At 45.2% G+C, this 22,515-nt stretch overlaps 1 protein-coding gene across 1 annotated transcript in view; it reads left to right on the forward strand.

The window, feature by feature from the left end:
* Positions 1 to 3,858: 3,858 nt before the first annotated feature.
* OBI1 (ORC ubiquitin ligase 1) overlaps positions 3,859 to 22,515 on the forward strand; it is a 155,747-nt gene continuing 137,090 nt past the window's right edge. Inside the window, exon 1 of the mRNA XM_086934821.1 lies at positions 3,859 to 4,123. Within this exon, the coding sequence (XP_086790947.1) occupies positions 4,052 to 4,123 (72 nt within the window). The 5' untranslated portion in view covers positions 3,859 to 4,051. The remainder of the gene's footprint in view (positions 4,124 to 22,515) is intronic.

The following is a 22,515-nucleotide window of genomic DNA, read 5'->3' on the forward strand; positions in this document are numbered from 1 at the left end:
AGCGGGAACCAAAACCGATTTGGGAACATTGACTAGAAAACCCAGAGACTGTAAGAGGGTGATGGACCACTCCAGATGTTGCAGAAGCTTGAGAGGACAATCTGCCATAAAAAGAATGTCGTCCAGGTAAATAATCAGTCTGACCCCCCTGGAACGAAGATGCTCTACAACTGGCCTCAGCAATTTCGTGAAGCACCACGGTGCTGACGAAAGGCCGAACGGGAGAACTTGGTACTCGTACCATTGATCCAGCCATTGAAACTGGAGGAATTTGCGATGGGGACTGTAAATCGGGATGGACAAATAAGCATCTTTCAGGTCCAGACGGACCATCCAATCCCCTTCCCGAAGGAGATCCCGCAGAAGATGGATGCCCTCCATCTTGAAGTGCCTGTACACCACTCCGCTGTTGAAGTCTTTCAGGTTGAGAACCAGGCGAGATCCGCCTCCTTTTTTCTCGACCAGAAAGACTGAGCTGACAAAGCCCTGAGGATGGCGTACTGTTGGAACAATCGCCCCTTTGCTGAGGAGCACCTTTATTTCCTCCGACAGACAAGCCTGAGAGTGACTGGAAAAAAGCATAGGGGTCGGCAGACGGGTTTGATGTATTGGGTGATAGAACTCTATCTTGAACCCTTGAACGGTTTCTAGCACCCAAGCATCGCTGGAGATTAAGCGCCAATTGTTCAGAAAAAATTGTATTCTGCCCCCCAGCATTACATCGCATGCTTGAATTAGGCTCACCTGTAGCTCCGGAATCTTGATATTGGCCTTGGTGACCACCAGATCTTTCTTTGCCGTATTGGCCTTTTCCTTTCCGTGAAGGATAGAAATTTGCGCGGGTGGAGTAACCGGAGTCGTACTGACCACCGCGCTGCTGCGAAGAACCCCTTTGGGACTGTTGCTGCGACCCACGGCCGAACGACCGTCCCCGTTGTCGTCCGGCCTTGCTAAAAACCGGACGCATGGCCCGGCGCAAAGATGCCTGCGCTTTATCAATCCCGCTGAAGGCGGATACAAATTTTGTCAATTCCTTGAGGAAGGGTTGACCGAAGAGAAGGACCTGCGCCTCCGGACCGGCCTCAGAAGTTGCTAATTCGGCCAACTTCGGATCCAGTTTAAGCAGAATGGATCGTCGCCTTTCAGCAGAAATGGCGCAGTTAACATTGCCAAACATGCAAACAGCTCTCTGAGCCCATTCAATGAGCTCATCTGGATTGACGGTCGCTGAAGCCTCCTTTGCTTTGAAGCCCAGATCCAGGATTTTTGAAAGGGGGCCCAACATGTCCATTAATTTATCTTGGCAAGACCGCCAGGAACGGTCGAGGCCCTTCTTAGGGTCCTTTGAGTACTTCTTGAGGTAGGTCACCATCATGGGGTCCACCTCCGGAGTTTCTGCAATGTGGTCCGCAAGGTCCGGTCTCGGACACTCAGAGCGCAGTCGAGCTCGGACCGGCGCCTCAAAGGGATGGCGAACATGCGCCTCAAGATAAGCGGCCACTGCCGGAGCTGGCAACCATGACGTGGAATTTGGGTGAATGATATCCTCCGGTTCAAAATTCAAAAGCAGGGGACGCTCAGGAGCGTCAACGAAACGCTCCTTGCGGAGACGCTTCATAGGAGGCGAAGAGTCGTGATCGGAAGAGGCCTGAGCCTGGTCCGACTCTTCCACAGAATGTGACGCAGAAGTCTTGGGCTTGTCGGAAGACAAAGCCTTCGCCAGTCTTTGGAAGTCTGATCTGTGAGGGTTATGAGGAGATTTAGTGGCCTTTTGAGAAGGCGGCAACCAACCCTGCTGAACAGCATATTCATTTAAATGACGTTTGAGAGGGTTTATAGCTCTAACCAGTGCCTTGTTCACCGACATTTGTACACCTTTGTCCAGTTCTTCGACCAGGTTGTACTCCATAGAGTCATCCTCCTCTTCGTCATAATAGCAGTCATCATCTGCGTCGTAATAATCAGCCATTGCACCAAGGTACAAAATTCTATGCCCACTAGATGACTGACCAAATATTGAGTATAAGTGATACCAGTAAGGGGGAGTGAGAACCCCAAAGCAGGCCAAATAGAGGTTGGATAATTCCAAACTCAAGAAAAAAACTTTTAGAGTGTGGAGGGAGATAGCCTGCCAACAAAAAACCACTCTAGGCAGAGCCTATGCACAACAATTATCAGCCAAAACACTTTCCTGCGCTCCGGCGTAGACGGGGTCGAAAGTTCAGGGCTGTGGGCGTGAGCGCTGGTGAGAAGCGTTCCTTCACTCGACCGGCGTGAGGCGAACAGCCAGAAACCGGAAACAAAGCAACGCGCATGCGCGACGTTGCTGCCGCTGAAACACCGGCTCGAGAGCGCTCGCGCTCTCCCAAGAAGCCGACGACCCCTGCTCCCACTCCACCAAAGCAACCGGGCACAAGGAAGCGGCCAGGCGCAGGGAGGTGAACACACGCTCCCAGGAAGACACGTCGCCAACGGACGCAGAAAATATCGGCGCCAAGCAAGAGTACACAAGCGACGCGCACAAAAGTACAAGCAGCGCAATATAAGGCAAGTGTACACAACCAAAGCAGAGCAATAACAAGTAAAGCAATGCAAGTAAGGTAAAAGTGACTTAACTGGCTGCGGAGAGCAAAGAAAGAGGAAGAAGGACTGATTTATGGACCTTATATAGTGTTTCCTCTAGGGTCATTCCCAAGTGTTCATGGGATTTGTAGTTCTGTTTTTGATTGGCTGCTGAGCATTTCATTAAAGAAATGAGAAAGCATAATCGGAGCCTCCTGTCCTGACATAGAATTACAATGTACTTGCATGTTTCACTTTACTAATTCAACACTAATCCTCTATGGGTCCCGCAGTAGCGTGATACTCGCCGAAAAAGCGCTTTGACGCCTCATCAGGGGTAGTAAGCGGTATATAAATGCAATTACAATACTTGCAGGAGTCAACCACCCCAGAGTCAGAGAAGCTCTTGCTACGACCTAGTGGGGTGTGATGGGGCACAGGAGCAGCACACAACAGCTAATGGTCCATTGCTGGGTACTTCGACATGACCTACATGTTCATAGAGAGAGTTTTCCCATAACTATCACCTATGGCTGCTAACTTTCCCACACAAAAATGCCTTCAATTTACTATTTGTTTACATTTTGCTATTCTGGTACACCCATGTATGGAAAATGAACAAATAACTTGTGTAATAGTAGCAGTATTATATTTTAACATAGCCAGTATCTCTTAGTTTGCTTCAACAATCGTTTAGAAAGAATTTAGACAGATCTCAAATATTTTAAGTGATTTCTCATGGTTTTGTTGTTTCCGGTTTATATTTCATAGTGAGAAACATAGCACGGTCCGAATTTTTTTCAGTTGTTATTATTATTATTATTAATTTATTTTTTTAACTCAGACGGACACGAAAAACGGGTAAGGAAAATATTGGCCACGTGGCATCCCTACGCCTCACACAACTCATCTCAGTATTAAATTTGAAATCAGTAACAAGGTGTTACACACACTCTCAAGTATAGTCACAGTCATCTGAAATAAAACAGGGAATGACGAATTGCTTATATCAATTCACCGTTACCATTACAATAAAATCAAGTCTAGTAAACCACAGAAAATAAAATGGCGTTTCTAGAAGCTGTTGTTCAGTCTGACCTCGCCGACACGCCGTACTCCGCTTCCGTTCCGTTACAGTGAACAATATGAGCGTTCCAGATACTATACATGTAAATCGCGGGCGGGTGCCATGTTAAGATCAGGCAGATTGAATTGTACAACTTATTCTAGTTGTACGGTCATTCAGGTATGGTGTTCTCCGCTTTTCAGTTTAGCCGGCTAACACGCATCTTGCCTGATCTTAAAATGGCCACCGTTAAGACAGGACTCCGCCCACACGAGTGCTCCAGTTTAAGATGTTTCCTTAGTTAGACTGGAGGCCTGTGGATTCATGTACTGCACATTCTTCCGGAAGGAGGGGGCGACGTCTTGGTCGCGGGAGTTTTGATCGTGGAGAAGTATTGCTGGAGCTGGCCCCTTTGCTCCTGCTATGGCTCAGAATGTCCAGAACGTTACGTTGTCCCTGACTTTGCCGATCACGTGCCACATCTGTTTGGGCAAGGTAGGGTGCGGGACCGCAGACACTGACATCCGGGGTAGAGGTTCTAGCTGCGGAAGGTGGAGGCAGAACAGAGATGGCGTTTCACTGCTGTGATACTCGAGTTCTGCGAACTTGCTTAGGCCAGATGCAGTTTTGACCGTTACTAAGCAACATTTTTTTTGTTATACTTTAAATACCACTGCTCTTACCGTCTTGCTTGGGACCCCTTAAAGTTTTGGAAACAGATACGAGATCCTAGCAAAGTGCCTTGGCTTACAGCATATCTTCGTAGTACATATGATCTCCTTTTTGAGAATCAGAACCTGCTTCAACATGTTAATTAAACAACATCTACCCATAAGTCCTGAATCCTCTTATCCCAAGCTGTCATGTCTTGCCTACCTTTTTACCGACAAACCATACTGCAACTGGAGCCATGCAGGATTCAGATAGGAGAGTTTAGGTCTTTTGGGTAGATGCTGTTTATTAAAAATGTTGAAGCAGGTTCTGATTCTCAAAAATGAGATCAGTATGTAAACAGAAGTGAGTAACCCGTATGAGCATGCTGCACATTATGGTAGAAATCTGCCTGCTTTGGTTAAAGAGAGGTAGGTAGGTGGTAGGGTTGTGTGAACAGCAAAATCGGTGTTTGTCCCAATGAATGGGCAGCCAGTACTTGCACATTAGTTCAACAGACCCGAATAGAATGTGACCATATGGAAAAACATGACATTAAAAGTGTTTGAAATGAAATGGTTAATGTTCTGTTTCCGTGAACCGTACAAGCCTGCCAATTTTGAAAACATTCAACTGTTTAAGTTGGTGTTTCCTAAACTGCAGGTCGCAAGCCAATATCTGGTGTGTCGCGAATGTCTAAGCAATAAATAAAGATGTCCTTTAAATTCTGTATTTATCATCTCACGTTTGCTGTGCTTCAGAAACAGAGGTCAAATGGCAGGCTGGGTCTTCTGCTGCTGCTTATTTTTTTAAACATGAGGACTACTGTTTACAACTCGATTTGGAGGCAGAGAAGGAAAAGTCAGCGAATTATGTGACAATCTTGCTGGGGAACATGACATGTTGAAGGAAAGGCTGTAGGATGTCAGTTTTTCGTAACACACAACAAAATGTAAATACCTGTAAATTAATTGTACACATTCAGCAGTTACGAAAGCAAACATGAACCAGTTGTATTTTGTAATTCTGAAGTGTGAAGAAAACATATATTTTAATGGTGTCAGAGCAAATGAAAGCACTTTACTTAGTGCTGCACTGCTGGGGTTGGAAACAGTTTACACAACTCGGATTACTATCCCTGCTATCTCTCTAGGTCAGATGGACCATTGCCATTGTTTTAGGGAAGACCAAGCTCTATACATCACAACAATAGTTTATCACAATTTCTATTTTAAGTTCAGTAAATAAGAGTTTGGTATAAGCTTTTAAGTGTTTTTATTATTCAAAGTTTAGTAGGCCATCTTTTTTCAAAGTAATACATTTTGATCATTATAATCTCGATCAAATATGAACAGAAATCGGTAGTAAAAAGATAGTTGGAATCAATAATAAAACTCTTAAAGGACATACTATAAAGGAAACTCCCTATTCTAGGAACTAGGTGAGGAAAAATGTCAGTCGGAACTACTGTTCCCTCTAAAAAATTTTCCTCTGTGTGCGGCAGTGGAGGGTCTCTGTGCGCTCAACCATGGCTATGTGCACCAGGAACCAAACCGTGCATGTCTGCTGCGCCAAATGGCACTCAAAATGTTTACTTTAAAAAGTGAAAAGATGGTGCATTTTCACACATACAGAACCAAAATAAGGGTCTTAAAGGCAGTTTGCAAATTTATTGTATTGCCTGTATTTTCATTGTTGTGTCTCTGACTGCTGTTGTCTATCTTCCCCGCTGCCTATACGTGGTCCGTGCCCCTTTTTTCTTCCCTGTGCTCTCTGCCCGGTCTTTACTTCTGTACCCCTCGCTGCCCGTGTCTCTGCCCAGTTTTCCCTTCTGTTCCCTTCCCATCGCCGCCCTGTGCCTCTCTGCCCGTTCTGCCTTATGTTATTAGCTGCCCCTATATTTCGTATTCTGTATTTTGCCTCTGTGCCATTAGTTTTTTGTGCCCGTCTGCCTTCTGTGCCACTCATTTTTGTGCCCTTCTGCCTTATCCACTTCGTTTTTTGTGCCTTTCTGCCCTCTGTTCCACTTCGCTTTCCCCTAGTTTTTTGCCTTTCTGCCCTCTGTCCCACTCGTTTTTGTAGCTTTCTGCCCTCTATTCCACTCGTTTTTGGGCCCTTCTGCCCTCTGTCCCACTCGTTTTTGGGCCCTTCTGCCCTCTGTCCCACTCGTTTTTGGGCCCTTTTGCCCTCTGTCCCACTCGTTTTTGTGCCCTTCTGCCCTCTGTCCCACTCGTTTTTTTTCCTTGTTTTATGCCCCTCTTGCCTTCTGTTCCGCTCCTTTACCCAGCTGCTGTGCCCCCTGCGGTCCCGCCCCCCTGACTGCCCACTGTGGCCTTTTGTTTAAATATTGCTGTTAATCGGAGCTTCTTCACTGGCTCCGATTAACATCAATACTTAAACAAAAAGCCACAGTCTGCCCCGCGCTTTAATAACAAAAGCGTAGAGACAGTTTCCAAACACAGCGTGTGCTGTTAATCGGAGCCCCGTGAAGGGGCTCCGATTAACAGCAATATTTAAACAAAAGGCCACAGTCTGCCCCCCGCTCCCACATAGCCACCAGCCCCCTTATCTAGACTCGTCATGTTCCAGCCGCTCGCTTCTTCAAAGCGGCCGGCGGCGACTCTCGCGCGCGCGCACCTAGCGAGTCCGTGCGCGGGGATGTAAGGAGAGATGCGAGCGTGGCCTAGAGGGAACGGTGGTCGGAACTCATGACGTGTTCACTAGAACTATCGAGAGGGCGTGGTAAAGCATAAACCTTCAGCCAGTATAGCAATCCAAATAATCAAAAATTAATGAAAGCATAACTTCCCATAAAGAGAGGTTCAAGAAACTCAGAGTCTCTAAACAATGTGAAATCAGGACGAAGGAATATGGATAGGACAGTCTGTATCAACCACAAAAGTACAAAAGCAAATGGCTCTGGGAAAAGTCATAAAGACCAGTGGCAAAATAGTGGGGCAAATAACGTTAACCTACTTTAGGAACACGCACTATTATAAGCACTTAAAGATGTTGCAGTTTATGTTGCATCTTCTCCTCCAGTCAACTATCAAAATTTTCCTGGGAATGTGTTTACTCCCCATCTTCTCACACAAATACAATAGTCTTCAACAAAAGTGTTATATTTGTTACTTCACGTTAATTAATTTGATTCTGCAAAACATTTTCTCATGCAAGAGTTCTTTCCCACACATCTAACTACATGTATCACCTTCTAAAATATCAACTTGTACATTTTGATAACAATGGTCTATGTAGAACATAGAATATCATTATAGCAAAAAGAAAATTGCGTACAACATCATCCTTTGGAAATAATAAAAGTATGTTAACATAGGTCATGTGTACTTAAAATGCATTTTTATGAGATTTTTCTTCATTATTTTACTAAACAATTTCTAATCCTGTTTTAACCCTCTTTGTGTTTGTAGAGACATTTAGCAGAGTTACGTGAAAACATTTGTGCAACTTATTTAAAAAACTATCATTGAGAGGTCTAGAATTAAACATTTTATGCATGTTTCGGCAAAACTAGTCAAGCTACTTTCAGGCAAAATGACACTTTAGCCATTTGATGCCTAGTACGAGGAAATATAACTGCTAAGTTCATTTTTCTGTATTTTAAAAGCATTTTGTTGTCATTAAAATGTTCACGTTAATTCGGTAAGTATATTATAACTTTTATTTTGCATTTATTAAAAACGCACCCTTGCACAAATAGTAAATATTCACATAAACCCGATTTCAACACCTTATCATTTGTGTGCAGTATAGTTTTATCAGTAAAACTGTAGTCTGTGCAAGTTTAGTGCCCATTTTAAAGGAAAATGTGACTATGCGCTGCCACACAATGCTTTAGTTACATTAAAGAATCGCCCTCCTCATATCCATTAAAGCTAGCGGGGATCGCAAAAGTTTGTTGTACTAAAAAATGGGTCGTGGTTCTAAAAAGTTTGGGAAACACTGGTTTAGTTGGCTTTCAGGGGTGACGCACTGGATCAAAATCTGGGTTATCCAAAAGCACAGTGGATGGTGGTGTGAACGCCAGAACCTTAAATAAAATTCATAACTAGCATCCCATTTTAAAGGAAAATGTGCTGTCCGTAAGTGACAATGCGCTGCCACACAATGCCTTAGTTACATTAAAGAATCGCCCCCCTCATGTCCATTAAAGCTAGAGGGATCGCAAAAGTTTGTTGTACTGAAAAATGGGTTGTGGTTCTAAAAAGTTTGGGAAGAATTGGTTTAGTTGACTTTCAGGGGTGACGCGCTGGATCAAAATCTGGGCTATCCAAAAACACAGCGGATGGTGGGGTGAACGCCAGAACCTTAAATAAAATTTATAATTAACATTGTTCTTTGAGAGTGAAGTTTTATTCATCTGAATGACCTTGGAGCCGCAGCAATGTCTGTCTACGACTCTCTAATTACTAGTAGTTTTACCCTTCTTTGGCAATGGATATTTACCCAATGGTTCAGGTCTCAATCATAGCAAACAGATGTGCATTCATTATATGTGTAACTTCTTCCTGGTACATTCATAACGTTTCTTAAACAGTGCACTCTTCCCATGGAAGATACAATCCTGAGAGAGATTTTCAAATGTCAAAACAAGAACATCGTAGCGTTCTTCCCATGCCATCGGGAGCTGAGCTCTGCAAAATATTAGTAGTTGTTGAAGCTCATACGTGTGTTGTACTGTAGCAAATCACTCGTGATGCAAGCAAGATGGAGTTGGATTATTGTTTCCGGCCTAGTTGTCCACATTGGTGGTTTATGTGCTTTGGTCCGACTCATTTGATTGGATTACATTCCAGATCTGATGGCCAAGAAATCATAGCCTTTGCACTGTTATTGGGGGTAAAAACAAGAATTTTCCTAATTCTTTTTGCAACAGTGTGGTTTATTTCTTTACATCGTGCATGTGTCACTTGGAAAAAAGGGCACTTAGAAGAAACATTGTCCTTATGTGCTGAGCATTCGTCTCTTCTGATTGGAAAAATACTGTTTTAATTGCCAAGCAATGTCTTCTTTACCTAATGCTTACGTTTGAACGAGCTTCATGCAATATGCACCCTTTTAAAAATGTCTTTGGGTGGTGGAATGTGTGAAACATCACCATTTCAGGCACCCAAAGTTATATACTTGTCAGTCAGTTTGTTTCTGTTTCACACATGGTCAAGTTTGTCCATCTGTGCCCCCTTGGTGCTTGATACGTACACCTGTGAAGGGCACCAATTGGACAAAAAACAAGCGTATGTGTTATGTATAAGATACCATATATTTTGTACCCAGCAGCACAAAAGCAACCTGTGATATGCGCCTAGTTGTGCCACACTTATCCTGTAAAACTCAAAAATAGTAAATGTGTTATTGGCCTTCAAAAGCAAGGCTGGAAACCTACTCTGTGAAACTGTATACTTCTTGCCTTCTGTTCCCTGTGTGAGCCATCCCTGTATCTTCACTACCTGTTCCTGTGAACAATTGTTTCGATGTGATGCACAGAAGCATTGTGTGGTTTATCAGGTCTGGGTAGGATAGCTCGGTGTGTTTTTGTTGCAGAAATCTTTGTACAACCTGCCAGTTACTTTCAGTGAAACAGAAGTTGAAATTTGAAATTTATGTTGCACACATTTCTGCTGTTCCCCCATTGTTCTGCAATACCCTCACCATCTATTGTGTGTGTGTGTGTGGGTGTTTTTATTTTTTTTATTTTAAATATTTGTTTACCTCTTAACCAACTTCAGAAGTGACATACAGAGTGGATCTTGATTTCTCTTAAATGACTGCTGTAGTAGCCAGGCTTTTCAGTCTTAAGCTATGTTCCAGTTGACATCCCACACCTTCTTCCACCAATGACTCTTTAACAAAAATGATTTCTGATCCTACTTGATGAGAGGCTCTCAGATTTGACAGCTGGCAGGGGAAAATGACAGGGTGGGATGAGGTGGAGATCATCCAGTCACACCCCCCCCCCCCCTCCCCCAGTCCCCTACTGGTTACTGCTCAGCACCCCCTTTTGTACCGCTTTTGGCCACCATAAGTGTGGCAGGGTATGCTCAGACGTGAGTCCCTTGCTCACTTTGCCACTGGATTCAAGCAAGCCGGGCTGAAGACTGCTGGAATGCCAGAAACCGGTCCTCGGAAGCTTGTTTCCGGTCCAGGGAAGACCTGGCTTGGCAGTTCGGGCTGGACTGTTCCCATGAGGCACAGGGTCAGACTGATTTGCATATTACCATGTCAGAACTGGGGTGGCAGAGTGGGCTAAAGAACGGTGATGGATTAAGCCCAGATCTTTTGACTAGGTGTGAGTGTTTGATTGATTCAGATGCTCCGTCCATCACAACCCCCTTTTGTACCGCTCAGCATGACACAGCATACACCAAATGTTTATTGGTTGAAACCTGCCACTATGCAGACCACTATTGCCAGACTGCAACATGATCAAGTTTGCATAATTGGCTTTGAACAGATTCTAGTTTCTTCAAAGAAATAGCTTTTGGAAATGAAATCTCTTCAGTTCGCACCGTATGCCATCCATGGTATCCATTTTCTTTAGCTCACAGTCAATGAAACCTCATCAGAGTGATGCTGATAGGTTTTTATTATCTTGTCCCATGAGCTAGGGAGGCTCTTGTTCAGGAAGTGACGGTACTTTGAGTAAATGGTTAAAGGGTAAGGATCGGAAGCTCAAACATTGGTGGTGATCACTCCAGTAACATTCATAGTCAATACTTCTGAGTACTTTTGTTGAAATCACACCCGCAAGAGCTGTCTTCCTTGCTGTCTCATTTACGCCCTTTGCCTGTGAACCGTAACAAGATGTCTCTAAATCTGATAATAGCATTTACAGTTTTGCCTTCCTCATATACTTGCCAGAATAATCTCAATTGTATATTTAAAAACATCCTGCTATTTCTGGTTGATTGGCTTGTTTAGGGAACAGCAGCAAAACAATGGCTGTAGACATTTGATTATCAAATCACAACAGGGGATGTCTTTCGTACATAACCGAATAATAAAGATTCGGGCTGCTTCAGCGTTTTCAAAGTTCAAAAGTTTGCAATGATACATTGATTTAGTGGCATGCAGATCTGCTCCTTGTTTTGGCATACAATGTAGTAGCTCAAGGATGTCAGTCATAACGTTTTTGTATGAAAAACTGCTGTTACTTTATTGTTACTGTTACACTAAAGTAGTTAATGTTTTGAGAATCGTGCTTTAAGTGTCTCTCCCTCTGTATTATGACAGTAGCTACAATCGTATGTCGTCAGACCACACCCAGGGCACCAAAACACATGAAGCTCAATTTGTTAAATATAAACACCATTACCACTTTCAAGACCCTTTGACGTTTTTATGTTCAAAGGGACATTTGCAATAAAAAATGCCAATCAAAACGTTTAGAAACTCGCCACCAGGTCCAAGATCTATTGTTTTTGAATGTATATTCAAAGAAGCAATAATATCAAGTGGATCCAGTAGATGCGTTTTAGAACTGCCACCCTGATATCGCACCAGGGCAAAGAGGCACACAGCGGCGAGGCTTTTGATTGCAATATTTAAAGCACTCTGAGTAGTTAAACCACAGATACAATTCATGCTCCTATATTGGACTGTTTTGCTTTGAAGTGCATTCCAAAGGGCTATGCTTGTAACCAGAGAATAATGGAAAAGAATGGGGATGATTGTTGAATGGCATCATTTAGTCTGATCAGTCGGGAAGTTACTCTTTTTGTAAACGTAACCTTTAAAGAGGTTTAGAGTTTTTTTTTAACACTTTATTATATCATTCACAGGAAGAGATTTTTTTACGCCCAGACATCTTCGTACTTGTTTGCAAAATAAAATATTTGATTTCCATTTAAGGTTAGCACACTTCGGGTATTACAAGTGCAAGTGTTAAAATGAGTTGCAGCTCGATGATGCTACAACTGATTTTAACGCTTGCATAATCTACTGAGATGCTAGTTATTCACAAACTCAAAGGAGTTCGTAGTTTGGCAACGTCTGTCCTATGCATTTACAAAAACACAATTGTAGAGCCCTTTCAATTTCAGCATAAAGTCAGACAGATCTTCATCATCGCAGGTAGTTTTTGAAATATTGTGTTATCAATCCCTGGGAAATAAGTGCTGAGTTGGCCTGCACCGTTTCATCCCGGACTTCTTGCCTCCTTATTACGTCACTGTACGTGTTTACTATCTCTACACTTTGAACTTGTGAATGAAGGATTTTCCTTCTGTCCTTTTTATCTCTTAGCAAACTTGTTATATTTCTCAAAAGGCATGTATCCCTGTGAGAGTATAGTGTTTGCCTTATTCTGTTCAAGCATGCGCAAAATGCAAATTTTCGTTGCTATTTAATGAAGGGAAGTCTTGATTTTTATTAAATACACCAAGGCTAGTATTATGATTTCGTTCGTTCCTTTTATTCAGAATGCACCTGAGATAAAATATTAACCTAAAGTTCCCATGAGGTTTGGGAAGTGTGAACCAATTGGAATCAATTTGTAGCCAGTATATGGTGAGGTCAATAATATTGACACGAGCAACTTTGATGCGGGAACAGGCAAAATGGGTATGATGAAAAGGGGTTACAATACCAAGGTCTATGCTGTCTAGAGAAATAAACAATTCTTGAGACAGTTCTATGCACCAATATGATAGATGGTAAGAAGACTTGAGCACTCTTTAATTTCGCTTTTTGGCAACACTGAAGTTTTCCGAAGAAGTAAAATCCAGCCATGCACGAATGGATGTAGAATTTAATGGTTGAAAACCTCGATGACCATTGCAGCTAAAAGCCTTTTTATGTTTTGGTGGTGGCAGAAGTTTCTCAAAGTTACAATCTATACAAGATAAGTTAGGAAGGGGCCAGGACCAGCTGGATTGAAGAAGAGAACATGGGAGGCAAGGGTGAACTTTCAAAGGATACATATTAGCCTGCTGTCTCTGAACACTGAAATAATGGAAGATTTTACAAATAGAAAAACACACTGCTTAAGTTCAGAATATCTGCATTTTTAGATCATCTGTATAATTTAATATAAAAGTGTTCTTTTCATTTACACTTCATGTTTTTTTTCTTTTCTTCGTGAAACTTAAGGCAACTCAATGACTTCTGTACCTTCTAATGAAATATTTGTGGCACATCTTATCATATATTTGAAATAAAGTGATATTCCATCAAGTTGAGTAATCCAAACATTCTTTATGCATCATACTTTAAAGCCACAAAAGTGTGGACAGCAGATACAAATATATATTTTTAAAGTTTATATTGGTAGTATTCCCCCAAAAAATACTCAGATTCTTAACTAACTTGAATGTGTATGTTCTCTGAATCCCAGTTCCATCTTTGTGGGCTGAATCTTTTTAGTCTGGGTGTATTATTGACACAGTGAATAAAATATAATGATCTAAACATCCCAGTTATTTAGTACTGACAAATTTGTTAGAAATAAAAGCCTATAAAATTAATGTTAAAGAAGAGCCATCTTAATAGTGTGGTGTAGGAATGCAGCAATGTAACTTAATGCATTAAACCAAGCACCCAATCTTATATAAATATGTTTTGGACAAATTTCTATTTAGGAAAAGATGAGTTGAGCCTGCCTTGAACAATGATGGTGTTTTTGATGAATACTTCTGACTGCAGGTTCCTCTCCTTGTGGATCTCCCCATGCATCCAAGCAGATCCAGAAACTCTTGCGATAGCTCCTGCGCATGGCAGCTTGTGCTGTCAGCCTCCATTGTGACTTCTTCCTTCCTCCGACATGACAACATAGTTGTATACATGCACAACCCATGCATTTCTGCTGTTTTTTTTCTATCTTTTAGCACTGATCAGTAGCCCTGCTTCAACCGGTAATGGTTCTTGCCAGAGCCCTTTCGATTCAAATTATTTGGCAGTGCAAAGGGATGTATCACCCAAAGGTTATAGGCTTGAAAGCATGTTGTGCATGCCAGAAGCAGACGTTGTTCATGGATCTGCCCAACATCTGTTTGGTATATAACCACTAAACATGGCTCAGTGTCACGTGACATGTGATCGTTGATGCATCTTAAAATCGATCAGGGAGCGAGAAGCCAAATTCTCCATCACAGAATCACATTCAGCGGTGGTTTGCTGCAGGGCCTGGCTAAGTTGAAGAACTGTTGATCTGTCCAGATATCTCTAACCTTTAATTCTTTCAAGCCGACCGACTCTCTTCTGTACTACTGATTTCGCACACTACTGAACAGATTTGCATCAAGCAAAGCAAGTGCACTTCCAGGGGTAAAGTTGTAGTTTCATGCCAAGTTTGGTGTAATTCTGTTCAGGATTTTTTTTTCTAGCAGAGATCAAAGATTCATATGGGATTTAAAATCTGAAATGTTGCTTTATTTACCATCCCATTAGGTGCCTCCCCCCGCCCCAACCCACCCTTGACAGAATTGCATGAAATACAAACTGACAATAACCACAAACATTTGAAAAAAGGGTCCCAGGGATATATAATTTAGAGACCCACACCTGATCATATCCCCAGCTCCTACTTAGTGTATAACACGAGAAACACAGGGGGTCTACCAGCTTAATACTAGAGCTGCACTGTCAAAACCGAGTCCACAAGATCACAGAGTGTGTATATCACAAAGACAGTGTGTTTGAGAGAAAAAAAGAGAGAGAAATAGGTGAACTGTACATGCATAGAAGGGACCGTTACATCATAGGGTATTGGTAAATGGCTAACCAGTCCAAAACAATTCAGATCGGGTTTCCATCAAACAGACTTAATGATCAGTCATATCATTTGGCCAAACCCTTGTGCATAAAGGTTGATCCCTTGATCATAGGGACAGTACCCGCACCTTATCGCTGTTTTGGGATTTGGTCCACCAACATAAACAAAACGTCCATGATGACTGATCTTTTGATGGTAGAAACGACAAGTGCAACAAAACAAATAGTGAAATGAAAATAGGATGGAATGCCCTCCTTCTCACAACTTTATTCTGCGGACAAGACACACCTCCTAATTAAAAACCAGAACAGTGCAAAAAAGACAGTAACGGATATCTGCCTATAAAAGGGCCAACATGTTTCTGCCTAATGGGTGTAAATCCCTTGGCATTCATCAGGGCCTCTGCTCTTATAATAGTTGCACTCCTAGTAGTGAAATAAACAGGATCACCAAAGAAATAAAGATAAACCTGGTTAGATACGGTACAACCTGTAGTAACCACAGACTTTCACCCTCCGACTCACTTTGGCTACAGTGAATTTCCTTAATGGTAGGGGAAAGGACCTCACCTCACCTGGACTCTGCTCCAAGCCTCAGATGCAAGGTTGTGGCACCGACGGATAGTGCGGGGTCTCCTATACCTGAGCAGAGTCCAGGTGAGGTGAGGTCCTTTCCCCTACCATTAAGGAAATTCACTGTAGCCAAAGTGAGTCGGAGGGTGAAAGTCTGTGGTTACTACAGGTTGTACCGTATCTAACCAGGTTTATCTTTATTTCTTTGGTGATGGTGGTGATCCTGTTTATTTCCCTACTAGGAGTGCAGCTATTATAAGAGCAGAGGCCCTGATGAATGCCAAGGGATTTACACCCATTAGGCAGAAACATGTTGGCCCTTTTATAGGCAGATATCTGTTACTGTCTTTTTTGGACTGTTCTGGTTTTTAATTAGGAGGTGTGTCTTGTCCGCAGAATAAAGTTGTCAGAAGGAGGGCATTCCATCCTATTTTAATTTCACTATTTGTTTTGTTGCACTTGTCTTTTCTACCATCAAACGATCAGTCATCATGGACGTTTTGTTTATGTTGGTGGACCAAATCCCAAAACAGCGATAAGAAAGACCACCTCCACATCCACCACCACCGCATCCACCTCCACATCCACCACCTCCGCATCCACCACCTCCGCATCCACCACCTCCGCATCCACCACCTCCGCATCCACCACCACCACATCCGCCACGCACACCACCACCACGCACACCACCACCTCTGCATTCACCACCTCTGCATTCACCACCTCTGCATTCACCACCTCTGCATCCACCACCTCTGCATCCACCACCTCTGCATCCACCACCTCTGCATCCACCTCCTCTGCATCCACCACCTCTGCATCCACCACCTCTGCATCCACCACCTCTGCATCCACCACCTCTGCATCCACCACCTCTGCATCCACCACCTCTGCATCCACCACCTCTGCATCCACCACCTCTGCATCCACCACCTCTGCATCCACCACCTCTGCATCCACCACCTCTGCATCCACCACCTCTGCATCCACCACCTCTGCATCCACCACCTCTGCATCCACCACCTCTGCATCCACCACCTCTGCATCCACCACCTCTGCATCCACCACCTCTGCATCCACCACCTCTGCATCCACCACCTCTGCATCCACCACCTCTGCATCCACCACCTCTGCATCCACCACCTCTGCATCCACCACCTCTGCATCCACCACCTCTGCATCCACCACCTCTGCATCCACCACCTCTGCATCCACCACCTCTGCATCCACCACCTCTGCATCCACCACCTCTGCATCCACCACCTCTGCATCCACCACCTCTGCATCCACCACCTCTGCATCCACCACCTCTGCATCCACCACCTCTGCATCCACCACCTCTGCATCCACCACCTCTGCATCCACCACCTCTGCATCCACCACCTCTGCATCCACCACCTCTGCATCCACCACCTCTGCATCCACCACCTCTGCATCCACCACCTCTGCATCCACCACCTCTGCATCCACCACCTCTGCATCCACCACCTCTGCATCCACCACCTCTGCATCCACCACCTCCGCATCCACCACCTCCGCATCCACCACCTCCGCATCCACCTCCACCACCACCTTCACCACCACATCCACCACCACCTCCACATCCACCACCACCTCCACATCCACCACCACCTCCACATCCACCACCTCCGCTGCATCCACCACCTCCGCTGCATCCACCACCTCCGCAGCATCCACCACCTCCGCATCCACCACCTCCGCATCCACCACCTCCGCATCCACCACCTCCGCATCCACCACCTTCACTACTAGGAGTGCAGCTATTATAAGAGCAGAGGCCCTGATGAATGCCAAGGGATTTACACCCATTAGGCAGAAACATGTTGGCCCTTTTATAGGCAGATATCTGTTACTGTCTTTTTTGGACTGTTTTGGTTTTTAATTAGGAGGTGTGTCTTGTCCGCAGAATAAAGTTGTCAGAAGGAGGGCATTCCATCCTATTTTAATTTCACTATTTGTTTTGTTGCACTTGTCTTTTCTACCATCAAACGATCAGTCATCATGGACGTTTTGTTTATGTTGGTGGACCAAATCCCAAAACAGCGATAAGGTGCGGGTACTGTCCCTATGATGAAGGGATCAACCTTTATGCACAAGGGTTTGTCCAAATGATATGACTGATCATTAAGTCTGTTTGATGGAAACCCGATCTGAATTGTTTTGGACTGGTTAGCCATTTACCAATACCCTATGATGTAACGGTCCCTTCTATGCATGTACAGTTCACCTATTTCTCTCTCTTTTTTTTCTCTCAAACACACTGTCTTTGTGATATACACACTCTGAGATCTTGTGGACTCGGTTTTGACAGTACAGCTTTAGTATTAAGCTGAAATACAAACTACCACGAGTAATCTAAACATAGTGTTTGGTGGATCAACACAACACTATGCACACTTATTAATCAATTATTTTTAGGTCTCGCCTCTCAATGCGCAAGCGCATTGAGCAGAGCGAGACTATAGCGTCTTAAACAGACTTTACCTAACTGGGCGATTTGGTGCTGTGCTCGTGGCTTTTAGGTCAATGCGCAAGCGCATTCCCCTAAAATGCGCGTGCACATCATCAAATCGCCGTCTGTTCCCTCAGCCGCACTCCTCCCACACCTTTGAAGTGAAGTTTAGCATCACTTCAAAGGCCCCTGCTGCTTCACACCCTCTCCCCGCTCTGCCCCCCTTCCCCGCCCGCCGTGTCGCATTTCTCCTCCCCCCCCCCCTTCTCTGCCTTCCCTCCGTCTTGTTTCTTTACCTGACCTCTTATCGTTCGTGGTTTACTGTTGTATATTAACTTACAAAGTACACAGAAGCCTCTGTGCTGCTGTGTTTACTTGTGTAAACTCCTTCGCAATGTTCTCATAAGTCTCTGTGTTGCTCGCTGAGTGGTATAAACAAACAAAAGGTGAAAAAAATCTATCGCTATATAAAGATATATATATTGATGGATAAATATACGTTTTCTGGTTGGAGTCTCAGCCCCAGTGAATCATGGCAGTATTCCTGAGCCATGCAACGTGCAGTCACCAACCCAGACACCTCTGAGACTTATTGTGTCCAAAAATGGCGTGGGAATTACAGACCTGTACAGTCAGCAGCTGGATTCAGAGAAATATGACTGCGAGCTTCTGATGAACTGTATCCAGCCGAGCACGACTTCTGGCAAGGCGCAGACCACTGCATGTATGGGAACGCAGGGGAGGTAGAGAAATATTGTCTGCCGCACAGCAGATTCCACCACCACCACCCCCTCCACCACTCTGCATCCACCACCACCGCATCCACCACCTCCGCATCCACCACCTCTACACACACCACCTCTGCATCCACCACCTCTGCATCCACCACCTCTGCATCCACCACCTCTGCATCCACCACCTCTGCATCCACCACCTCTGCATCCACCACCTCTGCATCCACCGCATCCACCACCACCGCCACCTCCACATCCACCACCTCCACATCCACCACCACCGCATCCACCTCCACATCCACCACCTCCACATCCACCACCTCCGCATCCACCACCTCCGCATCCACCACCTCCGCATCCACCACCTCCGCATCCACCACCTCCGCATCCACCACCTCCGCATCCACCACCTCCGCATCCACCACCACCACATCCACCACGCACACCACCACCACGCACACCACCACCACGCACACCACCACCACGCACACCACCACCTCTGCATTCACCACCTCTGCATTCACCACCTCTGCATCCACCACCTCTGCATCCACCACCTCTGCATCCACCACCTCTGCATCCACCACCTCTGCATCCACCTCCTCTGCATCCACCACCTCTGCATCCACCACCTCTGCATCCACCACCTCTGCATCCACCACCTCTGCATCCACCACCTCTGCATCCACCACCTCTGCATCCACCACCTCTGCATCCACCACCTCTGCATCCACCACCTCTGCATCCACCACCTCTGCATCCACCACCTCTGCACAAGTGTTAAATCAAAAGCACAGTATAACATACAAAGTTGCACAATTATGGATGAGGGCGGGTGGCCACTCAAACCATATATTAAAAAAGTGGTATAAGAGATACCAATTGAACAGTGGTTAGGCCTAGGGCCTAGGGAATCGCTGGGAGCAGTCAGGACTAGCAATGCTGAAGTCTGGAGAAGCCCGCGGGATTCGGGTGCAGCACTTAAAGTGCGGCTTGCACCCATGCAAAGTCAATGGTGCGTAAAAGTTACACAAAGTTAGTTTAAAGATACTTCCGCTGAACCTAGAGGAACAAAACTTAAGACACAGACCCTAGAGGTGTGTACCAGTGTAGGGACACCGGCGTTGCAATGTTACCTCACCCACAGGAAGTGGGTGCACAGGGTCGAAGTGGCGTCGGGTTTTGACACGCAGGCTCTTGGTGCTTGGAGCTGAAGATGCTGCAGGCGATGGGAAGCAGAAGTGTCCGGTGTGATCCAAGAGTGGATCGAAGTCGAAAAGTATCTGAAAGCAGAGGGGACAGAGTCTGGGTCACTCAGCAGTGACCAGGGTGGAACCAGGGAATGTCGGGCGCAATCAGATGGTTGTCGAGGAGCTTCTCTCCGCTGTCACGTGGGCTCTGGGGCATCTGCGACGTCCATGAGCAGGTCACGATCTGTCGCATGCAGGCTCTCGCCGTCAGCGCCGTCGGCTTCAAGATTAGAGCAAACAGCACTTGGCAAAAGCAATCCACGTGGAACCGGGAGATTGCTTCTCACTCAGACCAGGAGGGTCAGAGCGGGGGCTCCTTTTTACAGGAGCTGGTGCAAATCTGGAGCAACCAGAAAAGCAAGTCGGTTTAAGGTTTTCGTCGGCACAGGGGCCACAAGCCAGCTGGCAAGTGACCGGGCCAATGCGTCGAGCCAACACCAGCAGAAGGGCCCCACGCAGCACTCGTCGAGTGTGGAGGGGGTAGCTTTGGTGCAGGCGCAGCTCAGGGTTGGGGCTTCTCAAACCCCGGTGCACAGCTTCGAGGATCACTCGTGGGCTGCGCAGTCAGCGTCTCGTGGCCTTTTCAAGATGGCGTGCCCCACGCTTCCGGTCGCCTCCACGGGTCTCAGCTCTGCAGGGACTGTGGATCGGGCTGGAGGAAGGCAGGCAAGCTTGATCTCGTCTATCTCTGTCGCTCGAGTTCCGGCGGGAACTGCAACAAAGCAAGGGTCGAGGTGCTGGATGGTGCCTGTTTGCACAGGGTGGTCACTCCTTGACCACAAGGGAGATTCTTCAGTCTTCTACGTTGAGTAGGATGTCGAAGGGTCCAGAGTTTCGTTTCTTATGTTTCTGCAGGATAATCTGAGTTGCATTGGCACTGCTCCCACTCTTATTCGAATATGGTGGGCTGGATTACCTGCTAGGTTCCCTCCTATGGGTGGGACCCAGGAAGGGGGTGGATACACCCCTTTCCTTTGATCCAGGCCGCGCTGGGACTGGGGCTGGTGTGCCCCAGAACCGGTTTGGCCGGATTATGCAAGGGGCAGCCTTGTGCTCCCCAGGCAGTGTCTGGTTTCTTTGAAACCTCCCTGCTACAATCCACTATCTCCTGTCTGGGGTGGTGTAACACCGCCCTGCGACAGGAAACCCTTTGTCCAGGCCACCATCTGCTGAGTTTCGGTCAGCAGCAGGAGGCCAGACCCGTGTCTGTGTCAGAGGCATCCATTTTGTGGATCTGAGTCTCCTTTAAAATCAACTGCGTTTCAGTAAAGTAACATGTCTTATCCCTCTAGAAGGGTGGAATGCTACCCCCGTCGCCAGAACTGGCGAGGGGGTAGTATTCCAATTCGTATGACACCTTACACAACATGTTTTGATAAAGCCAAACCAAAGTTGCTATATAACCGCGAGGATTATAAGGCACTTACTAGTATATGGTATGGCATTATCCCGGATCAGCTTAGGGAGTTGTTCCCGACAGCTGCAGACAGGCTCAGCTCATGCCAGAGCTCCATCTCACATTAAACCACGCACTCTGCCTCCAGGATTGATAAGGCCTTCCATAGGAGTGACTCACAGGTTTATATGTGTCCAGATATAGGTATACTATATCTAAGCAAGGGGTGATTACACCCACTTGCCCCAGCTGAGTGATCAGTCAGTTGTGTCAATTTAAGAACCAGCCAAGGGTGGCAAAAGCTATGCTTCAATCCCTGGTAGGCCTTGGTGGCACCTATGCCCTGAGCACCTATAGTGCATGGTCCAGGGGCTGACAAGGAGTCCATTTCCAATTGTGGTATGTACCTATAGCACATGTATTATGAATTTAGATAGAGAACAGCAGGCTGGGGGTCTGATTAGCAGGCCCACAGCCTCAGTAAGTCGAAAACCAGTGAAGCAAAAAGCAAAAATTGGGGTGACCATAGGATAGCAGACCCTACTCTCCTACAGTGTCACATTTGCGAAAGTTAAAACTATTGACATTGTAACTGACAAAGCTATTAATTTTGCTATTTTTAAAACCAACACAAATAAAAAAAAGTGTCATTTACAATACCAATCGCTCAAACTTTCCTAATGCGAGACCTATTGCATTTCCAATGCTTGTTTACTCCTGCCGCCCTCCCCTTCCCCTCGGCAACCTTGTCAGATCTGCATTAAACCATACTGGACTTAATATTCTAACAGCCTGTAAAATGTCATGCAGTCATTAAAGAGCACCAAAGTTATTAGCACTTGAAAACATTTGTTCCCATCTTTTACATTTGCCCCCTCTTTTATCTTTTTTACTGATCGATCTGCACAATACTTGCCGTACCCACTGAAAACTAATCAGGCTACGTGTCAGTAACTTTTCATGTGGATATGCTAATGATGTTATACCAAATAAATACTTCTCTTACCCTCCTCCCTTTAACTGTTCCCGTCCCCCAATATGAAAATGCACGGGTTTTAGCAATACCAAGAGTTGGCTAAATA

This window comes from Lissotriton vulgaris, chromosome 8, assembly GCF_964263255.1.
Source record: "Lissotriton vulgaris chromosome 8, aLisVul1.2, whole genome shotgun sequence".
NCBI lineage: Eukaryota > Metazoa > Chordata > Amphibia > Caudata > Salamandridae > Lissotriton > Lissotriton vulgaris.